The following is a 27,076-nucleotide window of genomic DNA, read 5'->3' on the forward strand; positions in this document are numbered from 1 at the left end:
CCTCTCCGCTCGCCATGGCGGAGACCAAGATCATCTACCACATGGACGAAGAGGAGACGCCGTACCTGGTCAAGCTGCCGGTGGCCCCCGAGCGCGTCACGCTGGCCGACTTCAAGAACGTGCTCAGCAACCGGCCCGTGCACGCCTACAAATTCTTCTTCAAGTCCATGGACCAGGACTTCGGGTCAGTGGCCACGCGGCGGCTCCGCTCGCCATGGCGGAGACCAAGATCATCTACCACATGGACGAAGAGGAGACGCCGTACCTGGTCAAGCTGCCGGTGGCCCCCGAGCGCGTCACGCTGGCCGACTTCAAGAACGTGCTCAGCAACCGGCCCGTGCACGCCTACAAATTCTTCTTCAAGTCCATGGACCAGGACTTCGGGTCAGTGGCCACGCGGCGGCCGGGCAAGCAGCACCTGTCACCTGGGGTGGGTCCGTGTGGGTCGGGCGGCCCTGGTCAGTGTCGCACCCGCCCTAGACCGAGACCCAGCTTGCCACCCGCAAGTCCGGCAGCAGGCGAACCCCAGGCCAACCGAGCTGAGGTCCCACCTTGGCCTGTCTGGCTCAGGGCCTGCTGCGTTCCTTCCTTGGTGGTGGCAGTTCCGGGGCTCAGGCCGGCCTGGGTCAGGAGAGTATCATGGGGTGCACATGTCCCAGTATTCACTGGATCCCTTGGTGGTACTGGACGTGGGGTGGCACAGGGACAGCAGTCTACCTGGGGGGCTTGCAGAAGTTTCTGGAGTCTCTAGAGAGACTCCTTCAGGCCCCCTCCTCCAGGGTTCCCATGACAGGGCAGAGGTCAGGGGTCATATGGATCCTGGAGTTTCGCTCCACCCCCTGCCCTGAGGCTCCTGCCACCTGCTGACTCAGGTCAGCCTCCAGGCTGGAAGGAGGAACTTCTCACTTGTGCTGAGGGACAAGGAGCAGTAGCTGGGCCATCCACTAGAGGCCTGACCGGGGTCACAGCCACCAGTAACCAGAGTCCCCAGCTCAGCAGTACACAGCAGGTGTTAGGGGTGTCCTCGGGCAAGCAGTGTCCTTGTGTGTGGCCCTGTCTTGGGACTTTGACGTTGGTCTCCCGTTTCCTGGATTCTGTAGTTCCACAGTCCTGGGCAGCCTGGGTCTAGTCTAGTCAAGCTTGGGCCACTCTGTGCTTGGGGCCAGAGGTCAGGTGGGCAGATCCTGTCCAAGGAGGAGCAGAGTCAGTCATGTCCTGGGCAGTCCTCCTCAGGGCTGGGTGCTCCTGTTGGCAATCTCGGCCCAGGGATGGCTTTGGGGTCTGCTCTGCCTGCCTTCCTGCTGGGCCTCATGTGGTCCCTTCATTTCTATTGGCCTTGTGTCCCTGGCCTTGCACAGGAAGTGTGTGGAAGAGTACCTGGAATTTCAGTTTATTTTTTTGACAGGAATCACCAAAGTCACAAATGCTCTTCATCCCAGACTCCTGGCATTGGTGAGCCTGTGCCAAGGAGAGTGCCACCCCCAGGTTGCTGCCTGCCCCATGCTCTGGACTGTGTCTTGCCTGCCCTCTCCTCATGATATCTGTAAGGGGGGCTGTCTACACCTGGGCCCCAGAAGAGCTATTGCTAGGCAGATCTGGGGGACTGTCATACTCTGGCTGGAGAGGGGTGGGCACTCAGGGCTGTGACACAGGAGATGGCCTTTGGGGACCTGTGCAGGCTTGGGAATGGTGAGGTGTGGTGTGGGAGCCAGCAGAGGGCTTAAGCACAAGTTGGGGACCTCTGGTATGCAGTAGAGCTAGGAGGCAGAGGGCAGCTGAGGTGAGCAACAGGACAGGGCCTCACCTTGCTTCCCCCCTGGCCCTCTGGCTGATGGCCTGGTGACCGTAGGAGCTGGGAAAGGACTCCATCATCTGCTTTCTTCTTCCTTCCCTTAAATTCTCTCTGTAAACTCTAAGCTCTATTTAGTCTATAAACTTTTTATTTAATGAAATAAGTGCTTATGAGAGGGGTTGATCAGTCATTCACACTTTAGTGTAAAAGAAAACTAAGCTGGGATCTTGCTTTGGACCCCAAATGAATGTAGCTTGACACTGGGGGAAGAGAATCAGGTCTTGGCTGAGCAGGGACAGTGGCCTCTGACTGGAGGCTGTGCAGTATGCCCTTGTGAATCTTAGCGTCCTGCTTCCACCCCCAGACTGCTGTGGGCCAGCTCTGGGTTCCCTACACCTCTGCTGCCTTGTCTAAACAACAGCTGGCTGGCCCCTGCTCTGCCTTTATGAAATTCTCCCTCCTGCTCCCCATTTTTCTTCGTAGTACTGGGCACTGAACCTGGGACTTCACACTAATCATCCCCAGCCCTTTTCTTATTTTCATTTTGAGACAGGGTTTTGCTAAGTTGCCCAGGCTGGGTTTGAACTTGCAATCTTTCTGCTTCAGCCTCTTAGAGTGCTGGGATTCTAGGTGTGTACATAGTGCCTGACTCTGTCCCCCACTTTTCATGTGTAGGTGATGGCTGTTCTGACCCTGGACCCCTGGGCATTGGGGCAGAGTCTCTGGGCATCTGGTGTTGGGTCTGGTGATGATCAGTGCAGGGTGAGGTCTGAGGCAGAAGAGGGAAGGTTTTGGCCTTCCATCCTCATTGCCAGGAGATGTTGCTGATGCAGGCCTGTGGGCTTGGTGTTTGGCTCATTCACTCATCTCCATGGTTGGGGGACCCAGGCCCAAGGGTAGGTGGTTGGGATGATGACGGGGGTGGGAGCCCTGGACTCTGCTGCCTTCTGATGGGCACAAATGTTCTATTAGCCCCATGTGCCTGGGGCACTGCATAGGGGAGCTGCTGGCTGTGCCCCCTGGGCTCAGATAGTCTCTGTGACCCCTGCTCCCCCAAGCTGGGAGGCCCAGGTGGATGCAGTACATACTCCAAATCAGGAGGGGATGCAGAGTGGCCCAGCCACCTGCTGCATGGTTACTAGGGCTGGAGCTGGGCAGTGGGTGCCTTGGGCTGAGGCCCCGCATACACCAAGGCTTGTGCAGCGGGGACCCCAACTCATGGGGGTACAAGAGAGGGGGACCCCTGGGGCTCTTAAGTACTGTGGCCTCTGTAGCCCAGGACCGTTCTTGGCCAGGCCCTGTTAGGTTCCAAGGGCCTTCTCTTGGAGTAGATTCCTCCCTGGGGTGGATTGGGGTGGCATGGGGTGGGAGGTGGAGCCCAATGGCCACAAGTTCAAGGTTAACCAGGATACTCTAGGAGTGCTGAGGTCGGGGGCCCTGGCTGGCCACCCTGACTCCACAGAGGCTGCTCCTGAGCCTATCCCTCCACCTAAGAACCCATGCACACTGGAGCCAGGGTTGTCTGGAGCGTGGGCTGTGGCCCCTGTCCCCTTCCATCCCCGAGGCTCCACTCTGGAGTTCCTGAGAGCATGCTAGCAACTGTGGGCCACAGTGCTTATTCTGGAGACCACACCTGCTCTCCACTGGGGCTCTGGCACCTGCACCCTGCCTGACTAGGGCAGGAAGGGTCCGCCAGCTGCCTCCCCTCAGTCCTGGCTGATTGCCCTCCTCATGCACCTAGGGCCCCACAGCGGTTGGGGCACAGCATTTAAGTCCTGCTGGCTGGGCCGGGCCAGGAGAGTAAGGTCTTTGGTCACTGAGAAAAGCATCCATGTAGTTGGGAGGCACAGGGACCTCCATAGCCCTGGTCATCTTGAGGCCCTGGCCGCATGGGCAGTGGAGCTCAAGGCCAGCCTGGGTGATGAGAGAGGCAGGGCCAGTGGGTGCTGGGCTCCTGTCACCCAAGGTGAGTCAGACAGGACTGCAGCTGGGTGGGGCAGGGGCAGACTATCAGCTAGCCCACTGGGGCTGTGATGGGGTGGAGGAAGGGGTTCCTGGGGGTGACTGCTGCGAACCTTGGAGATGGAGAGCTTGCTGCAGTCTGTGGAGCACTGGCTGCTGCAGGGACCACTCCCTACCCCAGGAAGCCTAGGTCTGGCGTGTGGGTTGTGACCTTCCTGGGATGCTAGCCTGGCTGTGCAGGGCTGTGGGTCATTGGTGAAGGTGCAGGTGCCAGGGTCCTGAGAAGCGACTGTATGCCTGTTAGGGTGTCCACCTCATTAGACGGGTCAGGGAGGTACCTGGAACAGTGACAGAACTGTAGAAGGCTGGGCAGGATGCATCCTCCTTCCCAGGCTGGCCCCATCTCTGCTGTCTGTTCTGCCCTAGGCTTGGGGCTTCTTGGCAAGTGTCTGGACTGGGGCCTCACTCCTTGGATGGTATGGGGTGCCAGCTGCACTTAGACCACCTACTGCCACCCTGGACAGGGCGAGTCAAGGTGTCCTGGGGCTGATGGCCCTGCTTCTGGCAATGGGCCCATCAGGCCAGGAGGCTGCTTCCTGCCAGGTGCATGTCCAGGCCCAGCACAGTCTCCCAGCTTCTGTTTCTCATCTGGCACAAGTCCCAGGCATGGAAAATCCCGCAGTGCTTGGCAGGGCTGAGTGCCAATGGGTGGGGCGTTGGGGTCCCAGCTCCTGCTTACCACCCACCCTGAGCTGTGCTGGTTGCTGCCCTTGCCCCTTTGAACTCTGACCCCAGGTCATCTGGCCTCCTTCCCAGTTTCTTTCCCTGATCCTTGGCACCTTCCTTGAGTCCCCTATGTCCTTGCCCCAGGGGAAGCGGGAAGACGGGCAGGCACGGATGCTGGCCAGTGGCTACAACCGGGGCCTGGCCAGCTCTGTCCCCAGCTGCCCTGGTCCTCAGGTGGCAGAGCCCATGGCTATCTGAGAGTTGAGCCTAGTCGAAGGCATAGGTGAGTAGGTGAGAAGCACATAGAATGCCAGGGCTACCAAGTGTGGGGGTCTCCAAAGGGCCAGGGCCCCATAGGTGCTCACAGAGACAAAGGATGAAAGTGGGGACTTGGGGGTAGTGTGAGGAGCATCAGACCTGTTCCTTCAGGAGGCAGCTGCAAGTCTGCAGGCTGTCGGGAAGCAGGAGGGTTGTTCTGGAAAGGGCTGGAAAATGGGGCCCAGGTGATAGGTGTGCATTTAGGATGAAGAACAGAAGAACCAAAGGGGAATACTGGATCTGAGACAGGGAGGCTGCCTAGCCATGGGGAGAGCTTAGTGGGTAGCTGTCAGGGTCCCTAGGAGAAAGGCTTGGGATGTGGAGCTGGGGGCACATGTGTGGACAAGGCCAGTGAGGATGCTGCAGTGCTAGCGTCATTCCCAGGCACCCTTCCCTCTGTCTGTCCCCCAACCCTATCCCAGGCTGGAGGTGGACAGGAGCCTTAGGCTGGCCCTGCATGAACTGTCCACAGCCACTGTCCCAAGTGCTGAAGGGACAGTACAGGGTGGAAAGGGCCCTAAGAAGAGAATGTAGTGGATGGAGTGCCACAAATTATGCTGGGCGCCCAGCTCCCATGGTGTGGTCTCACACCCACCTGTCTACAGGGTGGTAAAGGAGGAGATCTTTGATGACAATGCCAAGCTGCCCTGCTTCAATGGCCGAGTGGTCTCCTGGGTGAGTCCTATGTGCACCCGACATGTTTAGCTGGGCCCTGGCATCTGCCATGGGTGGAGGCCCTTCCCAGGGAGGTGGTGGGCATGGTACTGGGCTCTGGCAGGCCAGGCAAGGGTAGGGCAGGGCACCAGGCAAGTTGGGTGTGCGAGCCCTCACTCTCCCTCCACAGCTGGTCCTGGCCGAGGGTGCTCACTCAGACGCAGGGTCCCAGGGCACCGACAGCCACACTGACCTGCCCCCAGCCCTCGAGCGGACAGGTGGCATCGGGGACTCCCGGCCGCCTTCCTTCCAGTAAGGACCCTGTGGGCTGAGCTTCCGGGTGTCCCCTGAGGTCCCTCTGGGGGACAAGGGCTGAGTCTTTTGAGGGACTGGCTGCCCAGCCTCTCCATCCTACCCCTTCATTTGCACAGCCCAAATGTGGCCAGCAGCCGCGATGGGATGGACAATGAGACCGGCACAGAGTCCATGGTCAGTCACCGGCGGGAGAGAGTCCGGCGCCGGAACCGTGAGGAGGGTACTGTGGCTGTACCTGGCCTGCCCTGGGCCCCAAGCCTCCCTGGGTGCCCCATGGTGGGTCCCAAGTCCCTGCCAGTACCCTGAGGTCCCTGGTTAGAGGGCTCAGCCCTGGTGCCCCCTGCGGCCCTAGGGTCTGCTGCCAGCTGCTGGACCAGCAGGAGCCAGAGGCTGCACAGGCATGTCAGCTCCCACCTGCTGGCCCACAGCCACCCGCGCCAATGGGCACCCAAGGGGCGACCGGCGGCGGGACCTGGGGCTGCCCCCGGATAGTGCGTCCACTGTGCTGAGCAGCGAACTGGAGTCCAGCAGCTTCATCGACTCGGATGAGGAAGATAACACGAGCCGGTGCGGGCAGGGGCCCATGTCCCATGTGCAGTAAGCTTGCAGGTACAGGGGCAGATCCTGGACCCTGACCTCTGTCCCTGACCTGCCCCAGGTTGAGCAGTTCCACAGAGCAGAGCACCTCCTCTCGGCTCATCCGGAAGCACAAGCGTCGGCGCCGGAAGCAGCGCCTACGGCAGACAGACCGGGTAGGAAGCAGGGCCTGTGGAGGTGATGGGGTGCATGGTGGTTGGCAGTGTCTCACTGGGCCCCTCCACAGGCCTCCTCCTTCAGCAGCATCACCGACTCCACCATGTCTCTGAACATCATCACTGTCACACTCAACATGGGTGAGGCCTTGGAGGCTGGGGGTGGCAGGTGGGGCAGGGCGGGGCAGGGCCTGCTCACAGCTGTTCCTGCAGAGAGGCACCACTTCCTGGGCATCAGCATCGTGGGCCAGAGCAACGACCGGGGTGATGGTGGCATCTACATCGGTTCCATCATGAAGGGTGGGGCTGTGGCCGCTGACGGCCGCATCGAGCCGGGTGACATGCTGCTGCAGGTGCGGGCTGTGGGGGCTGGGGACCAGATGTGCCCCCCGCTGCCACCAGCCCTGACCCCTGTCCCCCACCACAGGTGAACGATGTGAACTTTGAGAATATGAGCAATGATGACGCTGTGCGGGTGCTCCGGGAGATTGTGTCCCAGACAGGGTGAGGCCGTGGGGCACAAGGCAGGGGTCACTTCCCAGACAGTGAGGAGCGGAATGTGGGGCACAGAGAGGACAGGCACAAGGGTGCAGGGCAGGGCAGGCTTCAAGGGCCTCACCTGTGTGACGCCTGTCACAGGCCCATCAGCCTTACGGTGGCCAAGTGCTGGGACCCAACCCCCCGGAGCTACTTCACCGTCCCGAGGGGTGAGTGACCTGTGGGCAGGTGGGCTGGGGGTGCTGGGGCCCAGCCTGAAGGCCTGTCTCCTCTGCCTTGTGCTCCACCCCCATTCTCCTGTCTATCTGTCGTCTGCTGCCATCTAGCTGACCCTGTGCGGCCCATCGACCCAGCTGCCTGGCTGTCCCACACAGCGGCACTGACAGGCGCCCTGCCCCGCTACGGTACGAGCCCCTGCTCCAGTGCCATCACGCGCTCCAGCTCCTCCTCACTAACCAGCTCAGTGCCTGGCGCTCCACGTAAGTGGCAGCTCACGAGACCCCTGGAGGGAAACCAAGGCTTGTGGGCATGGGTTGGCCCAGCCTTAGGCTGGGCTTAGGCCGTCATCTGCCTAGGACAGGTGTTGAGCCTGTCCCCAGTACCCACATATGTGCACAAACTTGTGCCCTCACACAGCCAGGCCTGCTGATGTGGCCCACAGATAGCCTTGGGCCTGCCAGGCAGAGGTGAAAGGGGTATGTGGCCACTCTGTTTTCCTGCTGCTAACACAACTAATGCCCAAGCTTTCGGGGAGGAGAGATGGGGGTGGGGCCTGGATGGTTTACTGGCTCTGGTCTGTGGGTTGCTCATTCTGGTCTGTGATCCTGTGAAGGGGCATCTGTGGGGTGAGATAGAGGCCTGTTCCTCGAACCTGGGGGTCCATCCTGCAGCCCCTCTCAGGATCCCAGGCTCTGCCTGGACCCATCTGCTCCTGAGCTGAGGGGCTGTGCTTTGCAGAGCTTGAAGAAGCGCCGCTGACAGTGAAGAGCGACATGAGTGCCATTGCCCGAGTCATGCAGCTGCCAGATTCGGGGCTGGAGATCCGTGACCGCATGTGGCTCAAGATTACAATTGCCAATGCTGTCATCGGTGAGTTCTGCTCAGCCAGCTGGCCGGGGATGGGGCAGGGTAGGGGAGCAGCCTTCCAAGCTCCAGCCTGACTGGCTGTGTGGCCAGGGGCGGACGTGGTGGACTGGCTGTACACGCACATAGAGGGCTTCCGGGAGCGGCGCGAGGCCAGGAAGTACGCCGGCAGCATGCTGAGGCGTGGCTTCCTGCGGCACACGGTGAACAAGATCACCTTCTCTGAGCAGTGCTACTATGTCTTTGGGGACCTGTGCAGTGGTGAGTTGGGGGTGAGGCCTGAGAGCAGTGGTAAGTGGGGGGATGGGGGACTCAGGATCTGAGCACTTCTTACCTGCTTCACCTCACCAGATCTCGCAGCCCTGAATCTTCACAGTGGCTCCAGCGGAGCCTCGGATCAGGACACCCTGGCCCCACTGCCCCACCCAGCCACAGCCTGGCCGCTAGGCCAGGGCTACCCCTACCAGTACCCTGGACCCCCACCCTGCTTCCCGCCCGCCTACCAGGACCCCGGCTTCAGCTATGGCAGTGGCAGCGCTGGGAGCCAGCAGAGTGAAGGTGAGAGCCATACAAGTGACCCTGCTGCCCACCAACCACCCTGCCCTCCTGCCGCTGCCTTGAACCCCTGCTGTTTGCTTGGGCCCTGGAGACTCCTCTGGGTTTTGGGAAGGAATTCAGGAAACCTGGTGCTTTACCTTTGTGCCTGGTGGGGCTGGTGGTCCAGGTTTGGCAGAGGCCAGAGCTAGGGAATGGTGTGGTGGGGACTGTATGGCCAGAGGGGGTATGGTCAGGAGCATTGGTCAGGATCACTTTCCAGGCCCAGGACATGGGGGTTGGCCTCCATCCCTGGGGCCCATGCAGCCCACAAGGAATTGTAGAGAGATGGAAGGACCTTGTTGGAGTGGAGCTTAGGCCAAGGGGTGACAGGAAGCCCATGGCTGTGTGTGCAGGGTCTGGAGAGAGGTACAGCCAACTGGCCCAGGGCATAGGAGAGGTGAGGGCTGGGGGTGGCCATGCCCAGGGAAGCTGTTAGTCTTCGGATCCTGGACAGGCATTTGCTCCCACCCAAACCTGACCCGGCCGCTGCCAGGCCCAGCTGGTGGCAGGCCCATGTGTAACTCGTGCTATCCCTTGCTTTGTGCTGAGCAAGCCTTAGACTGAAGGACTAGCGGAGTGGACCCTCGGGGCCGGTAAGCCAGGGTCCCCCCCGGCGTCCCTCTCGGCATGTCCCTAGCCAGCCACTGTCCTCAGGTTTCCACTCCTTCCTGGAGCCCAGGACAGGGGCCGAGCGATTAGCTGACCAGGGCCCCGGGGTGGGTGGACAGTGGGTCTCTGGGTGGGGAGCCCAGGATGGCCGGCAGGAGTGCCTGCCAGGTACTCAGGGGCTTTACTAGGGCCTCATTTCCCCAGCTGGGAACACAGCCCTTAGTTAAAGCACTGGGGTAAAGTGTGGGCTCTGAGCTAGTCTGTGTCCTATTGCCCACTGTGGCTCCACCCCTTCCCCTAGGCTGTTCCTGCTTCCTGGGGTGGGGCCAGACCCGCCCTTCTGCCTGCATGGCTGCCCTCCTGCTTGGTCCCTTCCCGCCAACTGCTTGGGGCAGAAGTGGCCCTGGTGGTGGCCAGGCCTGGCTGACCCACCCTCCATTCTCATTCCTAGGGAGCAAAAGCAGTGGGTCCACCCGGAGCAGCCGCCGGGCCCCAGGCCGGGAGAAGGAGCGCCGGGCCGCTGGAGCTGGGGGCAGCGGCAGTGAGTCAGACCCTGCGGCCCTCAGCGGGTTGGGTAGTGCCGGCTGGTGGGAGCGTCCTGTAAGCCAGCTTAGCCAGGGCAGTAGCCCACGTAGCCAGGCCTCGGCTGTTGCTCCTGGGCTTCCCCCACTACACTCCCTGACAAAGGCCTACACAGTGGTGGGTGGGCCCCCGGGGGGGCCACCTGTCCGGGAGTTGGCTGCTGTCCCCCCAGAACTGACTGGCAGTCGCCAGTCCTTCCAGAAGGCCATGGGAAACCCCTGTGAGTTCTTTGTGGACATCATGTAACTGGTGGGCAGTGCCTTCAGCCCCGTCCAAGGCGGGGCATCCCATCCTGCTGCACTGGGAGCTGGTGGGGTTGCCTTAGTGGTGGCCAGCTAGGGACAGGCCTGCCTGGGGCGCTGGACCCAGCAGGCAGTGGGCACAGAGGCCAAGGCCGAGGGCAGCCACCTCCTCCTGGGGTCCCTGGGCAATGAACAGCTGTCTCCCTGCTCCTTTGGGGGGACCATCTTCTCAGGCAGGTCTGACCTGCCCATTCAACATGGGACTCTAGGGCCCCCGACCTCTCCTTTGGAGGTGACTCTTATGGGTTCGGTGTTGCCCCTCACTCTACCAGAGCTATGCAGAGGCCCTCACCTGAACTGGCCTGAAGTCCCTCTCACCCAGCACATTGACCCTGCCTGTCTCACCCGGGCAGTGGCGTCCCCAGTCCCCTCTGGTCACTCAGGGTGGGATCTAACTTATTTATTTATTGCTGCCCTGCCTACTATGAGGGTGGTGGCTGTCTAGTTGTCCCCTCCCCGCCCAACTGGGGCAGTTTGCATGTCCCTGCTCTGCTCTGGGACTCAGAGCAAGCATGAGGAATGCAGGCCATGATGGGAAGTGTGGAGGCTGGGGAGCTGGCAGAGGGCCCCTCTCCCTGCACAGTGCCTCACTGCAGGCAGAGGGGTCTTGGAGAGACAGGAGCCAGCCTGGTCTGTCCTCACTGTCCTTGGGCCATCTTCCCACTGCACACTGCCTTCTTGGCATGCCTGGCATCTGAACATCTGCTCTGTAGATATTGTGTCAAAGTCCGAGCATCTGGGTAGTTCAGTAGAGCTGCTTCTGTGTAAATGCTATTTTAAACACTAAAGAACATTTAATTTTATGGGACTGGTGTTTGGCCTGTGTCCCTCTTCTCTGCAGGTTGTCTCGGGACTTGGGTGTGGTGGGGGTTGGTCCAACGCTGATCCGCGTCTGTTGGGAGGCCCCATTGGCCCAGACCAGCACGCCGTCCTATGAGTCCGTGCTGCCGCCCAGCTGTCCCCGGTGCTAGCTGGCCATTTTCTGTCCTTGGTGCTGGCGCCAGGGGTCCTGTTAGTGGGTGCTGGCCATGGTGCTGATGCCCACCTCTGCCCCCATCTCCGCCCGTGCTCTGTTGGACCTACTGGTGGAGCAGGGAGCACCCCCACTGGGTGGGTGCAGCTTAATCTGAACCAGGCTGGGTGCTGCCCCCCGCCGCTGGCTGCTGCCCCCCCCCACTGGCTGCTCCAGGCCTGCCTCAGGCTCAGTGAGGCAAGTGGTGGCCATTTGGCCTCCTTTTATCTGGCCAGGGCTTTCCTAAACTGAGGATATGTCTCTGGGCCCTGAGTGGGAAGCCCCTCTGGGGAAGTGGAGCAGGCCCTGTGGGCCCCTCTCCCACACTGCAGTCCTGGGGTCACAGGTTAAGGTCAGTTTGGAGTCAGAATCTGTTGTGGTAGTTTTTTTTTTTCTAGTACTGGGATTGAACTCAGGACTTTTAGCTTGCGAGGCAGACATGGTATCATTGAGCCAAATCCCCGGCCCTTAGAGTCAGAATATAAAACAAGAGGTTATCAGTCTAGTGGGTTGAGGCATCTACAGGGGCTTAATTCAATGGGGTTGAGATCCTGGGGTCAGGGGTCATTCATGGTCTCCCTGAGCACTGTCCCTGCCTCCACTGCTGCCCCCGTCTGTGCTGTCCCTAGTGCCCTGGCCTAGAAAGAACATGGGTGTATTGAGCTCTGGCCACCACAGCAGCAGGTAGCACTTGGGCAGGTGAAAGATGGCCAGTATTCCCAGGGCACAGAGGAGGATGGCGCCCATCTGCACAGCAGGCTGGTACAATACCTGCACATTGGTCAGGAGGGGCACGAAGGAGACCCAGGTGACAAAATAGGCCAGCATGGCAAAGGTGAGGGCACGGGCACGGTTGTAGTGGCCAGGCTGGCTCTGCACCAGAAAGGTGCCCAGGAAGCAGAGAAAGGCCAGTGTGGCATTGGTGACATGCACCAGGGCCAGGCCCACCCAGGAGTGCATGTGGCAGTGCACCAGCACCTCCCTCGGCAACACCCGCCAGTCCATCACCATCTTGGATGGGAAAACCGTGAGGGACCAGGCACAGAGTGCCACCTCTACCAGGATCAACAACAGTACCAGCAGCCAGGCCCAGGGCCCCCGCAGGTGACCACGCAGCCAGGCTGCCCAGGCAAGCGGCAGTTCGGACTCCACGAAGGTTTCGGCTGCTTGCAGGAACAGTGTACTCAGGCATCCAGTGAGTGGGAGGTGAGCCGCAGGCTGCTGGGCGAGGCAGCTGGTGGGCCCTGGCCAGCCAGGGAACAGAAGGACACTGAGGCAGACAAGGCCCAGGCAGGCCAGGCCAAAGCAGGCCAGTGGCCCTCCTGAGGCCTGGACCAGTGGGCTGTCCCTGTGGCGGATGAAGAGCCCCAGAGCTGCCAGCACCAGGCCCAGCACGAGGCCCAGAAACAAGAGCAGCAACAGGACAGCTGGGTCTCCCCACTCCAGGAACCTGGGCCTGCGGGGAAAGCAGCGTGTGCTCCGCTCTGGGGACCACTGGTCCTGGTCACACTGGGTACAGGTGAGGTCATCTGCAGGAGGCAGGAGAGAAGGAGCTCTGTGGGCTGGTGTAGGGTGTACTGGGGAGCCCTGCACCCCACCATGGTCTCTGGCTTCTTCGCCAGCCTTGCTGCCAGGACTGGGTGGACTCCGACCCCAAACTGTATAGACTGGCCGAGTAGATGACTCACCTGGGTTCTGCCGGTAGCTGCCTGCCTTGCAGTCCACACAGTCATAGCAGCAAGAGTGGAAGCCCTTCACCCGGCGCACCTGACCCTCACGGCACTCCTGGGAGCACTGAGATACTGGCACCTGGCAGGGGACCTCAAGTTGGGCTCACAGGGCTGGGTGCCCCCCAGACCAGAGACATTCCAAGCCTCTGCGTCATACCTGGCGTGGGCTTCTGTGTGGCTGGGACCACATGCGTTTCATTTACCTGGTTGTCTTCTGTGTGCCAGTGCATGTGTGTGGGCTGCATCTGGAGGCTGCCATTGAAGGTCCCCACAGTGTGCAACTTGGGTGTTGGACTCTGCCACACCCACATCTTCAGGTCATATTCCATAGCCACATTTCCAGTGTCATTGAACTGCAGCTCCAGGCCTCGAACGCGGAAGCTCATGTTGTACATAGTGTTCAGGAGCTGTGGGGTGGGGGGTTTGGGGGCAGGACTAACCCTAAAGCTATTGAACAACAAGACCAACTTGGGCACTGATCTGCAACCCCGGTCCCATGCTCACCTGCCAGGGCCTCACGGGCTCCTGTGTGGGGCAGCTGGAGGAGCTACATTGCAGTGTGTGGTGGAGGGCCTGGGCCACAGTGTACACGGCCGCATAGGTGGCAAAGATCTGGTGGTGCAGCTGCCCAGCTGACAGGTTCTGCACCAACCCAGTTGACAGGTTCTGTAACGTGATTTGGTCACACTGCGGGCAGCGCGGTCCTACCACATCCTCCTCCAGGTCCTGCTCAGCATCCAGTGAGGCACAGAAGGCTGGGTTGGCAGCCAAGGCTAGGTGGTTCTCCACGTAATGGGAGAACTCAGGCAGCCGGGCGCCTTGCTGTAGAAACCCCAGAATAGTGCCCACCCGATGGATGCCAGGCAACGTCATGACCAGATCTGAGGTCAGCCAGGCCTCACTGCCCACCCACACCTTGGGCGTGAGGCTGTGGTGGATGCTATACTGGAATAGGGAGTGGACGGCACGGGCTGAGGCAAACAGCACCACCACCTTCACCTGGCTCTGGTTCACCTGGTGTAGCACGTCCTGCACCTTGCCCAGTCGCAGGCTGTCGGCTTGGGGCAGCAGCACAAGGCTCTCATGCGCAATGCAGATGTTCCGCGCATGGGCCAGGTTTGAGAAGGTGCTCAGACCCTCTCTACCATACTCATCATCGCTACCCAGGGCAGCCACCCAGTTCCAGCCAAAATACTGCAGCAGTGTCACCATGGCTTCCAGTTGGACTCGGTCGCTGGGCACCGTGCGGAAGAAGGATGGAAACGTCTCCCGGTTGCTCAGCCTGTCCATGCTGGCGCCATAGCTGACCTGCAGCGGCCCAGAGGTACCTCCTGATGTGGGGGCTCATGCAGGCAGGAGTGGCAGGGGGACACAAGGAATGGTGGGCCCACCTGTGGCATGAGGAAGAAGCCAAAGAACTTTCCCGTGATGAGGGCGAGCTCTGAGGAGTGGGGCCCAATGACAGCAAGCACGCGGGGCTGGTACTGTGTGTAGTTGCAGTAGGCGGCAATGCTGCAGCTGTCCACCTTGGCCAGGAACATGAGACTGGGCTTCATGGTGACCACAGGCTCTGAGCACGTGTCAAAGAGGTCATAGCCCAACTGCAGCCCAGGCAGTAGGGTGGAACTGTTGTTGATTTCCTCCACGGCCATCTTCAAAGCCATCACCAAGAACAGGCCAATAGTGGAGAACCTGAGGCCACAAAGGGACACGGGTGGTTGCTATCTCATCCCAGGCTTGGGAGCACTGACTGGGAATACAGCCCGCTCACCTCCCCTGCCCTGGCTGCCCACCTCCGTAGTACCTGGAGCACGTGATGCTGTCGGGCCGCATCCTGTGCTGCAGTTCAGTCTCCTCTGCCAAGCCCAGGGGGAAGAGCCCTCCCAGGATGTAGTCCCCTCGCATCCTGAGTTGCCGTGACAGGCACAAGGCCCCTGACCCAAGGCCCAGGAGAGCCATGAGGCTGAGGCCCAGGACAGCCAGTCCTGGCATGGCAGGTGGCAGCTTCAAGCAGGGAGAGCAAGAAAGTATGTCAGGCAGGAGCTCCAGATATGTAGTGAGTCCAAAGGGAGGGGCAAAGGATTTGTTTAGCAAAACCAGTGCCTTGCTCACCTGCCAAACCCGAGAGGCCCTGGCTTTGTCTTCAACATCCTGAGCCCTAAAGGTTTGGACACATAGGATTTTTTTTTTTTTCCTGGTACTGGGAATTGAACTCGGGACCTTATGTGTGCCAGGCAGGTGTGGTACCACTGAGCTAAATCCCCAGTCCAAGACTTGCTTTTGAGTACTAGGCACTGAACCCAGGGACTTTGCACTGAGCTGCATATATCCCCAACCCTTTATATTTTGTGACAGGGTCTAAGTTTTCTAGGCTGACCTTGAACTTGTGACCCTTCTGCTTTAACCTCTCAAATACTGGGACTGCTAATTTGTGCCACTGTGCCTTACTTGTCAGACATCCTAACATGCCCACTAAGCTCTCTGGCCAACAGTGACCTGGAATGCAAGCTGAGAATGGCAACTGATTGTGGCCTTGGCTTCTACCCTTGCCAAACCCCATGGCAGCCCTTTTCCTGGAGCAGCTGGCATCCTGTGGGCATCCAGGGCCCTAGGGTCTCAGCTGTGTCAGGGATTAGGAGGTACCAGGGCCCTATGGGGCTTTTCCTGGGCACAGAAATACCTGGGAGGTTTCTGGTTCCCAATCCTTCAAGTCCACAGTTGGAGAACTACAGGTAATCCCTCTAGGCTGTCTCAAGTGGTGTAGACCTGCCAAGGGTCCTACTATAGCTATTCCACTGCCAGGCTGCCAATTCCCAGAAGCTACAGACACCATGTAGCTGGCTGTGCTCATTCTGTAGCCCTGGCACAGGCCATCCCCTGGCTAGTGTGCAGGTGCCTCCACCGGCTGGGGCAGCTTGCAGCTGGACCCAAAGTGGGGGGCCATGAAAATGAGGGAGGAAGGGCTGTAATCAAATGGGCTCCAGCTACTAGCACCAGGTGTGTGCCTGTGTTGGGAGGGTGGACTGTGGTTGCTCCCTGCTAGGTTCTGGTTCTGGGAGAGACCCAGTGGACACAGCAGGGGACTACACAGATGGAAGTGGCAGGGGCTTTTGGCTCTGCTGAGTGGGGGTGGGCTACAGCTGGGGCCCATGGGATGTTCACCTCTTCCCTGCCATTCTGAGGGCCCCATAAGGTGCACACGCCACAAACCCATGCACAGCACATCCTGAGCTGCACTTGCAGCCTTGCTCCCTGGCCCTTGTGGACTCAAGTGTCCACTCAGCCACTCCCTCACTGCCAGCCCCATGTGGGTGGACAGAGCCTAAGGTCAACCTTGGTGCGGCCTCCACCTCTCCAGCTAGTGGTGTCGTCTTCTGGGCCTCTCCCCCTGCAGTGTGTGGCTGGCCTCAGGCCTCCCCCTTTTGACCCAGGTCCCTGGGAGTGACCTTGGGCAAGTCTGTTTACTGACCTGAAAAAGTAGGGGGTGCATGACTAAGCTAATGACCTCCAGGAATGGGAATAAAACAGCACCTCCTCCTGACCCTGCCTGCTGTCCTGGGCTGGTCTTGTGTCGCCATGACTGACACTGCCCTGTGAGCCCTTGGGGTCAGGGAGTGCATGCTTTAGCTCTGTGCTTGGGGTCCTTTGCTGAGTCTTCCAAGTCATCAGGGACCTGGTGGACCCCAGGACCCACCCTGGAATGCCACACCCAGTCCCATAAGTGTAATTTTATTATGCTGAGAATTACCACATACATTAGGGACCAGGCAAGTCTTGCAAGCACTGATGCATCTGCTTCCCTGTAGACACTGTCCTGGTCCAGTTGGAGAGGCCAGGTCCCCACCGGCTGGGTGCTGGCTGTTGGGTAGCAAGGGCTGGCCCCTTTCCCATACCATGCACCATCAGGATGTCCTGACCACACGGGGATGGGGCAGCAGCGCAGGGGAAGAAATATGGCATCTTGTGGGGTGCAGCTGTGGAGGAGGAGGCCTGTCTCCATCAAGTGGTGTTGGGCTGCCAGGACCTCAGGCTAAGTGGAAGTGCCTTGTAACAAGCCCTTTAGGAGCTGATGCCTGCAGGGGCTCTGGAGGCCTTCCCAGGACTTTCTAGGGGCCTTGGACAGAAAGCTGCTAGCTTGCTCTGCATGAGGTCAGTGAGGAGGTGAAGGGCAAGAAGAAAGCCCACCATGTTCAGACCTACACCTAGGCTCCAGCCAGGGTATGGGGGGGACTGAGGCTGTCTGCCTGGTATAGACACTGTGTCCTTTGTGTCCTGGCCCTGTGACAGGCATGGGAAACTAAACACTCAGCTAGAGGAAGACAGAGCCTCTGTGCCCAAGGCACCTGTGACCGTATACATTTCACACACACAGATGGGATGAGCCCTCTAGCTGCTGTACTCACAAGGAAGTGTCCTGCCTGATCTATTGTCTGTACCTCAGAGTGGCCTGAACTGAGCGTGTGTAACTGAGGCTGAGGGGTTGGCTATGGCTCAGAGGGGCATAAGCCTGCATTTCCTGTTTGTCCACAGCTTTCAGCAAGCTCAGCTCACAGGAGTGACAGTGGCACCCAAAAAGCTGTGTGTAGAGTGCAGGCCTTGGCCTGCCCAACCCTGCAGTGTAGGGAGCCATCAACCCTGGGTGCTGGCCGCTAGGGCAGGTTCAGCAAGGAGTGCTCCGCATAGAGCCTCTGGGAGATGTCGTACACTTGCTTGATGAAGGGCAGGGCCTCGCTTAGCATCTCCACAGCCTCCTCAGGGGACCCCATGTTCATGGCTTCGAGAAGGGCCTTGCGTGAGGGCAGGGCACAGAAGGCCACTGTGACAGCTTGGCGCACAATCCACGGGTGGTAAGCAGCCAGTGAGGCATGGTAGGAGTTGGCACAGAGTGTGGAGGTTTGTGCATCTTCAGGGCTGGTGTGCAAGCCTTCCAGGAACAGCTGCAGCCAGTGTAGAGCCCGGTGTAGTCGCAGTGTGGTTCGGCAGCCTGAGTCAGGGTGGCGGGAGCGGCGATCCAGGTCTACCAGCCCATTTCCCATCTCATAGGCCACCATGGACTGCAGGCTCATGTAGTGCTCACACTGAGGGCTGCTCCTCAGTCGCTCCATGATGTGCAGCTTTGAGACTACATCCTTGGAAATGAATGAGAAGACCGTGCCCAGGCTGTTCAGAAACCTGTGTGGGAAAAAAAGAGCTTGAGGCCCCATACAGCTGCACAGGGGACATCATCTGTCTTGAACTGCTGGGGACATTTCTACCTGGAGGACAGGACAACTGAGAACAGCCCACCATGACACTGCTCTTGCCCAGTGCCAAGCAGGAAGCAGACACTACCTATGCATGCTGGCAAGGGGTACCACCACTCACCACTTCTGGCATGGCCCCCTATAGGAAGGCAGCCAGCCCCCTCTGCACACACCTGACCAGCCCCTTCCAGCTGGTGATGTAGTGGTCCAGCAGAACCTCCTCCTTCTCGTTGAGACACTGCTTAAAACTGACCAGGACGACTTTCAGGTTGAAATCTGCCTCTGAACCATCCATTTTCCAACATGAACTGAAACACAATTTTATGCAGAACTTCTGGGCTGTTTTACTGGTCAGCTCACTCCAGGGCTCATTTCCTGCCCATCTTGGGGGAGGGTGGGGTGGAAAAGGCATTGAAAGAGAGTCAGAGTCCTGAAACTGTCCTCTGAAATCCCATGGTGAAGCCCTCCCTGTCCCCTTACCCAGGACTCCCTTGACAGGAGCCATACTTGGACATGCTAGGGCAACCATGTTGTGCCCATTGCCCAGACCGGGGCATGGTCCCTGCTTGTCATGCAAGTCACTAACTCAGGGCAGTCCCTGCAGGGGACCACCATGCTCCATCCCATTTGCAGTAGGCCTCCCTGCTGAGGCTTCTTATTTGTCTTCTGATTCTCTTCCTGGGGCCCCTATCTGTTTTCAGGCATTGGAGAAATGTTGCAGAGAGGCTGAAACAGGATAGGGCTGCATCTAGATATCTGTGCTCTCAGGGCAACATTTTAATGGGGGGGGGTATCAGACTCAAAACCAGGGCCTCTGAGATAGTAAATAATTCTGACAAGCAGGTTAGAAGATAAATACTGTGGTCATGGCAGGTGAGCACATGGGGAGGGTGGCTGGGTGGGTCTCCTCCTTGTTTGCAGCTGTACCTCTGGAGCCAGAGCAGAGGTGGTGGGTGGATTTGCTGGACGGAAAGGCACCAATCTTCAGCGTACACATCGCACACAGGGTGGCTAGGTCAAAGGCACCATGCTCAGGAGGCTGCCACAGGCCTCCTACCTGCATGGAATATTCTGAAAATGGCCCAAGACTGAGGCTTTGAGTACTCTTGCATTCTTACAATCACCCCACTTCTCAGCGTCCACACATTGAGTGCCTGCAAACACCCCAGCTCCCACCTTCCCAGGTGCTCAGGGCAGACCCTGTCAGGCAGGTCTGACAAGCTTCAGAACTAGGCTGAACCTCACCCCACTGCCCTGGGAGCCTTGCCCTGACCTCTCACTTGCAGGGCCCCTAGCACCTCATCTGTGCAGAGAGCTCCAGACAGGTGCAAGACACCTGGGCCCCTAGATACTCACAGCAGCACGCTGTGGCTCAGTCTTTATTTATTTTGGTTTTTTGAGACAGAGTCTCACTATGTAGTTGAGACTGACCCGGAACTCACTATGTAGCCCAGGCTGGTCTCGAACTCACAGCGATACTCCTGCCTCAGCCTCCCGAGTGCTGGGATTACAGGCGTGTGCCACCGCGCCCGGTTTGTGGCTCAATCTTTCATTTCAAGGTGGTCTGGGGCCCGGGGCTTCCGGTCCCGGAGTCTCTAGCGCGCCTCGCCCTCTCGGGGTGCCATGTCCACCGAGTAGATGGCCTCTGAGCCCCTGGGGTCCCTTCTCAGCCCCCGAGGATCCTGTCGGCCCGGCTTCCTGCCCAAGACCCAAGCCTGAAGCCAACAGAATGCATCGCCGGGTGCAGGAAGGGCAGCCGACGGGCACCTCTGAGCCTCCGCGGGGACGATCGCCGGGCGCTGTTCCGGGGAACCGCAAGTCTCACCTGGGCCGGGCACACCCGGTCGTTGTCTGGCCTGGGGCGCCGGGCGCAGCGGAGTTGGGCGGAAGGGAAGGGGCGGCCGCAGCTCAGAGCTCAGAACGCCTGGCTAGCGATCTACCCTGCTAGTTACGCGTCTGCAGCAACCTACCAGCCGCCCGCTAGAAGTCTGCCACCGCCCGGGTCTGGCCCCACCCCACAGCCATAATTGGTCACGGATCACCCAATCAGGAACCGATAAACCCACCAGCATTTCCGGCTAGCGGGCCGGAAGCCGGCGACCCAGCGGTTGTATCCGAGCAGTGTAGCGAGGTCCGCAGGCTTTGGGGTGTCGTGGTGTGTAGTGGCTGGTCGCAGGTTTTTGTCGCGGTCGGTCGTCCCTCTCCTTCCCTGCCGGAGGAGCGCGGCGGACCAGGGAACACACAGTGCCGCCCCGGAGATGCCTGAAATCAAAGTCACCCCTTTGGGTAAGATGTTTGTGGCCCGCGAGCCCTGCGAGACACCCCTTCCCCGACACCCAGCGCCTCGAGGGAGGAGCGGAGGTGTCTTTCCTGGTTTCTGGCCCGGCGAGGAGCTGGTCGGAGCGGGGTCGGATCCTGGCCCAGGGCTTGTGTGAGGAGGCTCAGGTGGCCGCGAGGTAGAGTGGGTCCCGAGTGGGTGCACCAAACAGACAGAGGCGCCAACTCCATCCTGCCCGTGTCCACTTCTCACTGCGCATTCACTGCAGCGTCAGGACCCGCTGGTTCACTCCACCTCCATCATCTGCAACCAATACTCAGTTTGACCCTGGTGGTACCTGGTCTGCAACATTCAAAAAAAAAAAAAAAAAAAAGTGGGGCGGGGGAGTGGTGGCACGTGCTGGTAATCCCACAACTCTGGGAGGCTGAGGCAGGAGGATTACAAGTTCTAGCCCAGCCAAGGCAACTTGATGAGACCTTGTATCAAAATGAAAAAAGGGCTAGGGATATAGCAGAACACTTGTCTAGCATGCATGAGTCCCTGGATTCAGTCCCTAGGACTGAAGGAAAAAAATTTTTTTCTATGCTTTTTGCAAAAATCATAACTGCAGCCTCTAGTAGAATAGAACATTGTGGAAGAGGAAATAGTGCATTGAAGTACAGGGTCCCAGGATCACCCTGGATGTCTCTGGGCTTTCTTTGTGCACTTGTGCTGTGTGTTGCTCTGGAACTTGCTTCCTTGCTAGACAGGATGTCAGAAACACTTCCTTGTTCTGTGCAGGTGTCCTGCTCAGGACTTCAGATCACCTGGCCACATACTGAGTCTCCCCAGGTCACTTCACCACAGGGCCTTTGTATAGCCATTCCCCCTATCCTGGCTACCTGCTAACCACCTCCTGGGAAGTCATCTTTTCCTGGGTCCTTTCTGCCATGGTTCTGAAGTTTCTGGGCACCTTGTCTCCTTTCCTGTCTTACTTTTCTCCACCATGGTGATCGCCACCTGATGTACTCAGGCTGTCTCATTGCCCCCTAGGATGTAAGCCCTACGTGGGCAGGGATATTTCTTCCTTTGCCTTCTTCTGAGTGCTATCTCCCTTCATGTGTTGGGCTGAGCTTATTTCCCCACTGCTCTACCCAGTGCTGGCCACTGTTATTGCTCTGAAGTTATTGTGGGTCCCACTGGAGGAAGGACAGCCAGTGTCGCGGCACTGGGCCTTGGAATCTGGCCCCACACTTGTTGATTGTGTGCCCATGGATGACTCCTTTACCTCAGGTCCTTATCTGTGAAGGGGGGTGGTAGGCCCCCTGGCATAGCTTCAGGGCTGGAGGTACAGTGGGCACTCTGCCCTCAGGAGCTCACAGTTTGGGGCAGCGGGAACAGGCCTGCAAAGGAACCCACACTTACTGCGTGCAGAGGCACATTTCTGGCATACCTATAATCTGGTCATTTGCAAGGCTGAAGCCAGAGGATTGCAAGTTCGAGGCCAGCTGGGCAACTTAATGAGACCCTGTTTCAAAAACTAAAGTGGGGCAGGGATGTATCTCAGTGGTTCCACCACCTGCCTTCTAAGCACAAGGACCTGTGTTCAATCCCTGGTACCCAAAAACAAAACAACCCCTAAAGGGATGGAAAAAAAAAAAACAAACCTAAAGGGATGGAGATGTGGCTCAGTGATAGATGCTTGCTTAACATAAGCGAGTTCCTGGGTTCAATCCCCAGTACATCTAAGAATAAAGAAAGATCCTAAGTCTCTTCCACTGGCTGACTGTCTGAAGGCTTGGCCAGACTACTGTGCCATGTGTGGTGGTGATGGCTGAATGGTTCACGTGTCTGGCAGAGGGAGTTCGATTGGATTAATAATGGAAGCCAGGCCCTTTGCTGTTCTCAGAGCCCTGGTGAGGATCAGGTCCTATCCCTTTCCTTGTGGCCCCCAGAAGCTAGGGGAAGTGGCAGATGGCCACCTGGGAGAATGGGTTTGCCCCACCTGGCTTTGGCCTGGGGCTGCCTGTGGGGCTACCTGGTTGTCAGCAGAATGGAGGATACTCTGTTTGGGGCTGAGCTGGCGATGCTCAAGGGGGTGCAATGGTGTGGGGCCCCTGTAGCCACTGTCTAGGCCGAGACATCTGTGCTGCAGCCACAGTTATTAATTATTGTTAGATAGCCAGAGCCATGTCTCCTTGTGGCTGGACTGAGGCCATATGAGTGTCCCTCTGCTGTGGCTCTGTGAAGGGCTTCCCATCCCCAGAACTTGGTCTCCAGACCTTTCCCAAGCCCAGGGGGGTGGGTTGAGGTTTCAGCTGTTTGCAGCTTAGCTGAGGACCCAGGAAGGACCTGACTGAGCTTTGGGGGAGTGCCACTGAGGCCTTGCAGAGCCACAGCTTGCCTTCCTTGGTACTGGGGGCAGTGACAGTGCTTAGTTCTCTGCCAGAGTTGTAACCATGCCTGGTAACTTGGTGGTCCTCTCTTGTGTATTTCCCTTGCCTGCAAGTGGAGGTAGCACTGCTTCCCTGCCACACATCTGTGCACATGGTGCCCTCGAGGTCCAGTTTCCTTCCACTGAAGTCCTCGAGAAGCCTGTGAGGAATTTGAGGGTGCATGGTTGTGCCTCTGACCTGACCTCTGCTTGAGCAGGGGCTGGCCAGGATGTGGGCCGCAGCTGTATCTTGGTCTCCATCGCGGGCAAGAACGTCATGTTGGACTGTGGCATGCACATGGGCTTCAACGATGATGTGAGTCCTCCAAGCAATAGTCCAGGGGATGGGGAGGCTATCACCTACCTGTTCATTTAGCAGGGTCCCTGGACCTTGGCTAAAGGACAGATGAGGGGAGTGGGTAGTAGTGGGCATCCCTGGGCAGCTGCACCCATGAACTGAGTGTTACACTGTGTGACAGGTGGGCTGGGACTGAGCGAGCTCCTGGCTCCCACAAGAGTCCGTAAGCTAGGCTCAATGTTCAGATTCTAGTTCGAGAGGTCAGCAGTGACCTCAGTCAGCAGCAAGACCCTCCCTATCTGTGTTTAGGATACTGAATATGGTGGTATAGATGGTACCCCAGGCTGGGGGTACACTGACCCCTCTTCCTGTGGTTGCCCCGGGACACCAGCTGGCTCTGCTGTACTCTGAAGGCTTGAGGCAGCAGCTGCTTTCTGACCTTGCTCTTGGTTCTCCTCAGAGGCGTTTTCCCGACTTTTCCTACATCACCCAGAATGGCCGGCTGACTGACTTCTTGGACTGCGTGATCATCAGGTGGGTGTGGGTCTGGACCATGGTAAACTGCCCACTGCCTGAGTCACAGGTCTCTGTCCCCAGGCTGCCTATATGCCTCACTCCTCACAGGGAGACAGCCCCTGAGAGTCAGGGCCATTCTGGGCAGGGACCAGAGCCTGGCAAGTGACTGGGAAATTGAGGCAGAGCCAGGGCAGACATCCCATCCATGCCAAGTGGCTTCTGGCCCCTCTGACTCTTGAGGCCTCTCGGTTGTGCATGTCATTGGTGACAGCTCCCTCTCACTTCCTCCTAATTTCTGGTCACACACACCCATGCTCCAATGCCCCCACTGCCTGAGGAATGCCAAGCCCTGCTGGCCACTGACCTGTCACCTCCCCACCTCACAAGGGCTGAGCGAGGGGAGAGACATTTCTCTTCCTCTTCCCACCCAGGGTCCTGCCCTCTCAACCCTTGCAGTCCTGACAGACTTTTCCTGTTCCCTTGCTGCCCAGTCTGGAAGCAGGTTCCTCACTGCTGGGCTCCTGGGGTCTTGGTTCCTCTGGACTCGTCTGTGTGGGCTGGGCACTGTGTGCCCTCTGTCCCCAGAGCTTCCCTGGGCTGGTCCTACCACTGTCCTAGCTCCCTCCATCTTTTCAAGGAAGATTCTGACCTCTGCCAGAGCCAGTGGCTGCCCCCCCCAGTGGAGTATCCCTTCAGAGCCTTATGTTTCTTCGGTGACATGTTTCTGTCTGATATATGTTTTATTGATTTGCCTACAGCTGCTTTGCTAGGCCTTTGACCATGTTTGGGAAGGTGGTGGTTTTCTTGTCTGATTGTTCGGTACCCAGGATGGTATCTGGTGCACAGGAGGCCTCCATGAGTGAGTGGAGAGACCACAAGCCCAGGGCTGGTGTGGGCTAACTGTGGAGTGGTCCCCGACACACTGGTGCTGTCCCCACAGCCACTTCCACCTGGACCACTGTGGGGCGCTCCCCTACTTCAGTGAGATGGTGGGCTACGATGGACCCATCTACATGACCCATCCTACCCAGGCCATCTGCCCCATCCTACTGGAGGACTACCGCAAGATTGCAGTGGACAAGAAGGGCGAGGCCAACTTCTTCACTTCCCAGATGATCAAAGATTGCATGAAGAAGGTGGTGGCTGTCCACCTGCACCAGACAGTCCAGGTCAGCGGCTGCGGGCACCTCGTGGGCCTGCTCAACACCATCTGGAGCCTTGGGCTTAGGCCACCTCATCTCATTCTGTCCAGCCCCATGGGAACCAGGAGCGGTAGTGGTGAGGGCATGGGTCCAGCACAGAGTTGGTATTTCACCTGGAGTGTGCAAGGTTTGTGCATGTGCACCTGTGTACACAAGTTCTGCCCATGAAGCCCTGAAGAGGCCAGGCTGGCCCCAGAAGCACACTGTGCCATTTGGGCACAATGGACTTGGGGTGAACTCTGCTGTCAGAGACTTGCTGGTGTTCTCTGTTTTGGCTAGAGGGGAGGCGGAGGCCTAAAGACTGCCAGATACCAACCTGGAGTGACTTTGGGGAGAAGGCTTTAGACAGGCAGCTGAAGTCAGATTTGGAAGCTTTCTCCCAGAAGTGTAGCTGTGTGTGTTTCTCATTAGATCTCTTGTACATTTTGGATCATTTTATCCTTCTGATTGAAGCTTTTGTCAATACGAAGCCTGTTTTTTTTTTTCTTTTTCTTTCTTTTTTTATTTGATACTGGAGATGGAACTCAGGACCTTACGCTTGCAAGGCAGTACTAAGTTTAACAATGCCCCCACCCCTACTGTTTCTTTTAAGTGATATTTTTATCTTAAAATCTACTTGTCTGGTAATACAGTTTTACCATCTCCCACCCACATTTTTCTAATGTTTTCATGGTGTACCTTTTCCTACTTTTTTATTTAGAACTCTTTGTACTGTCCCCCTCCTCCAACTGGGAATTGAACCCAAGGCCCTGCATTTGAGTCATATCCTCAGCCACTTTATTTTGTTTTTTGAGATGGGGTCTTAGCTATGTAGTTCAGGCTGACCTTGAACTCATCATATAGCCCAGGCTAGCCTCAAACTTGTGGCAGTCCTCCTGTCCACACCTCCTGAGTGCTGGGATCACAGGCCTACACCACCACACATAGGCGGTTTTTTGTTGTTTTTTTTTTTCTCTCTGAGATGGGGCCTTATTAAGTTTCCCAGGTTGATCTCAAACTATCCTCCTATTTCAGCCTCTAATGTATCTGGGATTACAGTCCTGCATCTCTATTCCCTGTTCTGCCTTGTATTTTATATTTTTATTTTTATTTACTTACTTTTTGAGATAGGGTCTCACTGTATAGGCTAGGTGGGCCTTGAACTCACTATGTAGCCCAGTATAGTCTCAGACTCCCACTTATCCTCCTGCCTCAGCCTCCCAATGCATTGTATTTTAAATGTGGCTCCTTTAAGTGGAATGTAGTTTTATTTTGTTTTTAAATTACAGCCTGATAGAGGTTGGGGATTCGGTTCAGTGTTGTGAGGCCTTGGCTTCATTTCTCAGCACCAAAAACTTTACATTCCTTATCTGTAACACCAGAGTTCACAGCAGTCACTCTTTTTTGGTGGTGGGGGGTACTGAGGATCAAACTCAGGACCTGGAGGCACAGCACCACTGAGCTAAATCCCTGGCCCCGGCACCAAAAAATTTTAAAAACAAAACAGCAAAAAATAATTAGAACCTGATGGCATATGTTTAGGTTCTACATCTAATAAGATTACTTGGGTTAGATATACCATTTAACTATTTGCTTCCTAATTAGCTTTTTCGTTTTGCCTTTTTGGCAAAAAGTAATTGCTACTTTAAAGTCTGTTTCTCTTTTTCTTGCTTATCAGTTACGTATTCTATTATAATTCTCTTAGTAATTACAAGATATATTCATGCCAACAAAAACCTTAAGTCACTGAACTTTTTGCCTTGTTCCTGGATAAAGCAAGTCTTAAAATATTTAAAGTCAACTTACGGCTCTCCTGATTTACATACCTCATTTCCATATATTTTAACAGCATCAGTGTGTTGTAGCCCAGGGATGGTCTCTACAGCTTGTTGTGGTCAGTATTTTCTCAGTTTTATGTACATATTCACTCTTAGTAGGCCTTGTGAGTTTTCACCTTTTACCCAGGATAAATTTACCTTTTGTCTAAAGAAAATCAGCATGGGTCTGTTACAGTGACATATCTATGAATGGGTTTATTTCACTTCTTATTCTTTTTTTTTCTTTTTTGCTGTTGAGATGGGGTCTTGCCATGTATCCTAGGCTGGTCTTGAACTTACCATGTAACCCCAGGAGCCTCCATCTCACAGTCCTTTCCCTCAGCCTCCCAAATGCTAGGATTATAGGTGTGTACCATCACATCCTGCTTTTCTTTTTT

General features: G+C 57.4%; 4 protein-coding genes across 13 annotated transcripts in view; 2 read left to right on the forward strand and 2 right to left on the reverse strand.

Moving 5' to 3' along the window:
- Positions 1-6: 6 nt before the first annotated feature.
- On the forward strand, positions 7-10,992 carry Dvl1 (dishevelled segment polarity protein 1). 4 transcript variants are annotated; one of them, XM_010627702.2, is made up of 16 exons: positions 197-384; positions 5,404-5,473; positions 5,643-5,764; positions 5,884-5,987; positions 6,196-6,334; positions 6,426-6,519; positions 6,591-6,660; positions 6,733-6,872; positions 6,947-7,023; positions 7,159-7,226; positions 7,344-7,496; positions 7,975-8,106; positions 8,194-8,361; positions 8,452-8,658; positions 9,251-9,290; positions 9,758-9,836. In XM_010627702.2, the coding sequence occupies exons 1-15, from the start codon at positions 215-217 to the stop codon at positions 9,259-9,261; spliced, it is 1,725 nt and encodes a 574-aa protein (XP_010626004.1). In that variant the 5' UTR covers positions 197-214; the 3' UTR covers positions 9,262-9,290; positions 9,758-9,836. The 4 variants fall into 4 exon arrangements, with proteins under 4 accessions (XP_010626003.1, XP_010626002.1, XP_010626004.1 ...); XM_010627701.2 differs by lacking the exons at positions 197-384; positions 9,251-9,290 and adding an exon at positions 7-184 and having other exon boundaries at positions 9,758-10,992; XM_010627700.2 differs by lacking the exon at positions 9,251-9,290 and having other exon boundaries at positions 191-384; positions 9,758-10,992.
- A 680-nt stretch (positions 10,993-11,672) lies between these two features.
- Positions 11,673-14,924, reverse strand: Tas1r3 (taste 1 receptor member 3). The gene is made up of 6 exons (XM_010627699.2): positions 14,737-14,924; positions 14,324-14,624; positions 13,437-14,240; positions 13,136-13,339; positions 12,891-13,011; positions 11,673-12,731 (listed from the first exon to the last, which is right to left on the reverse strand). Exons 1-6 carry the CDS (start codon positions 14,922-14,924, stop codon positions 11,767-11,769), a joined length of 2,583 nt encoding a protein of 860 aa, XP_010626001.1. The 3' UTR covers positions 11,673-11,766.
- Positions 14,925-16,405: 1,481 nt separating this feature from the next.
- Cptp (ceramide-1-phosphate transfer protein) lies at positions 16,406-20,187 on the reverse strand. 6 transcript variants are annotated; one of them, XM_033767358.1, is made up of 4 exons: positions 20,001-20,187; positions 19,103-19,186; positions 18,349-18,558; positions 16,406-18,104 (listed from the first exon to the last, which is right to left on the reverse strand). In XM_033767358.1, the coding sequence occupies exons 3-4, from the start codon at positions 18,468-18,470 to the stop codon at positions 17,582-17,584; spliced, it is 645 nt and encodes a 214-aa protein (XP_033623249.1). In that variant the 5' UTR covers positions 18,471-18,558; positions 19,103-19,186; positions 20,001-20,187; the 3' UTR covers positions 16,406-17,581. The 6 variants fall into 6 exon arrangements, with proteins under 6 accessions (XP_033623249.1, XP_033623247.1, XP_010625994.1 ...); XM_033767356.1 differs by having other exon boundaries at positions 19,103-19,232; XM_010627692.3 differs by having other exon boundaries at positions 18,349-18,483; positions 19,103-19,246.
- A 59-nt stretch (positions 20,188-20,246) lies between these two features.
- Ints11 (integrator complex subunit 11) overlaps positions 20,247-27,076 on the forward strand; it is a 13,179-nt gene continuing 6,349 nt past the window's right edge. For both annotated transcript variants that reach the window (XM_010627696.3, XM_010627695.3), the window contains exons 1-4: positions 20,247-20,461; positions 23,085-23,182; positions 23,625-23,698; positions 24,621-24,849. In XM_010627696.3, coding sequence (XP_010625998.1) covers positions 20,434-20,461; positions 23,085-23,182; positions 23,625-23,698; positions 24,621-24,849 — 429 coding nt within the window. In that variant the 5' untranslated portion in view covers positions 20,247-20,433. The remainder of the gene's footprint in view (positions 20,462-23,084; positions 23,183-23,624; positions 23,699-24,620; positions 24,850-27,076) is intronic.

This window comes from Fukomys damarensis, unplaced genomic scaffold, assembly GCF_012274545.1.
Source record: "Fukomys damarensis isolate Sample0158 unplaced genomic scaffold, DMR_v1.0_HiC HiC_scaffold_23, whole genome shotgun sequence".
NCBI lineage: Eukaryota > Metazoa > Chordata > Mammalia > Rodentia > Bathyergidae > Fukomys > Fukomys damarensis.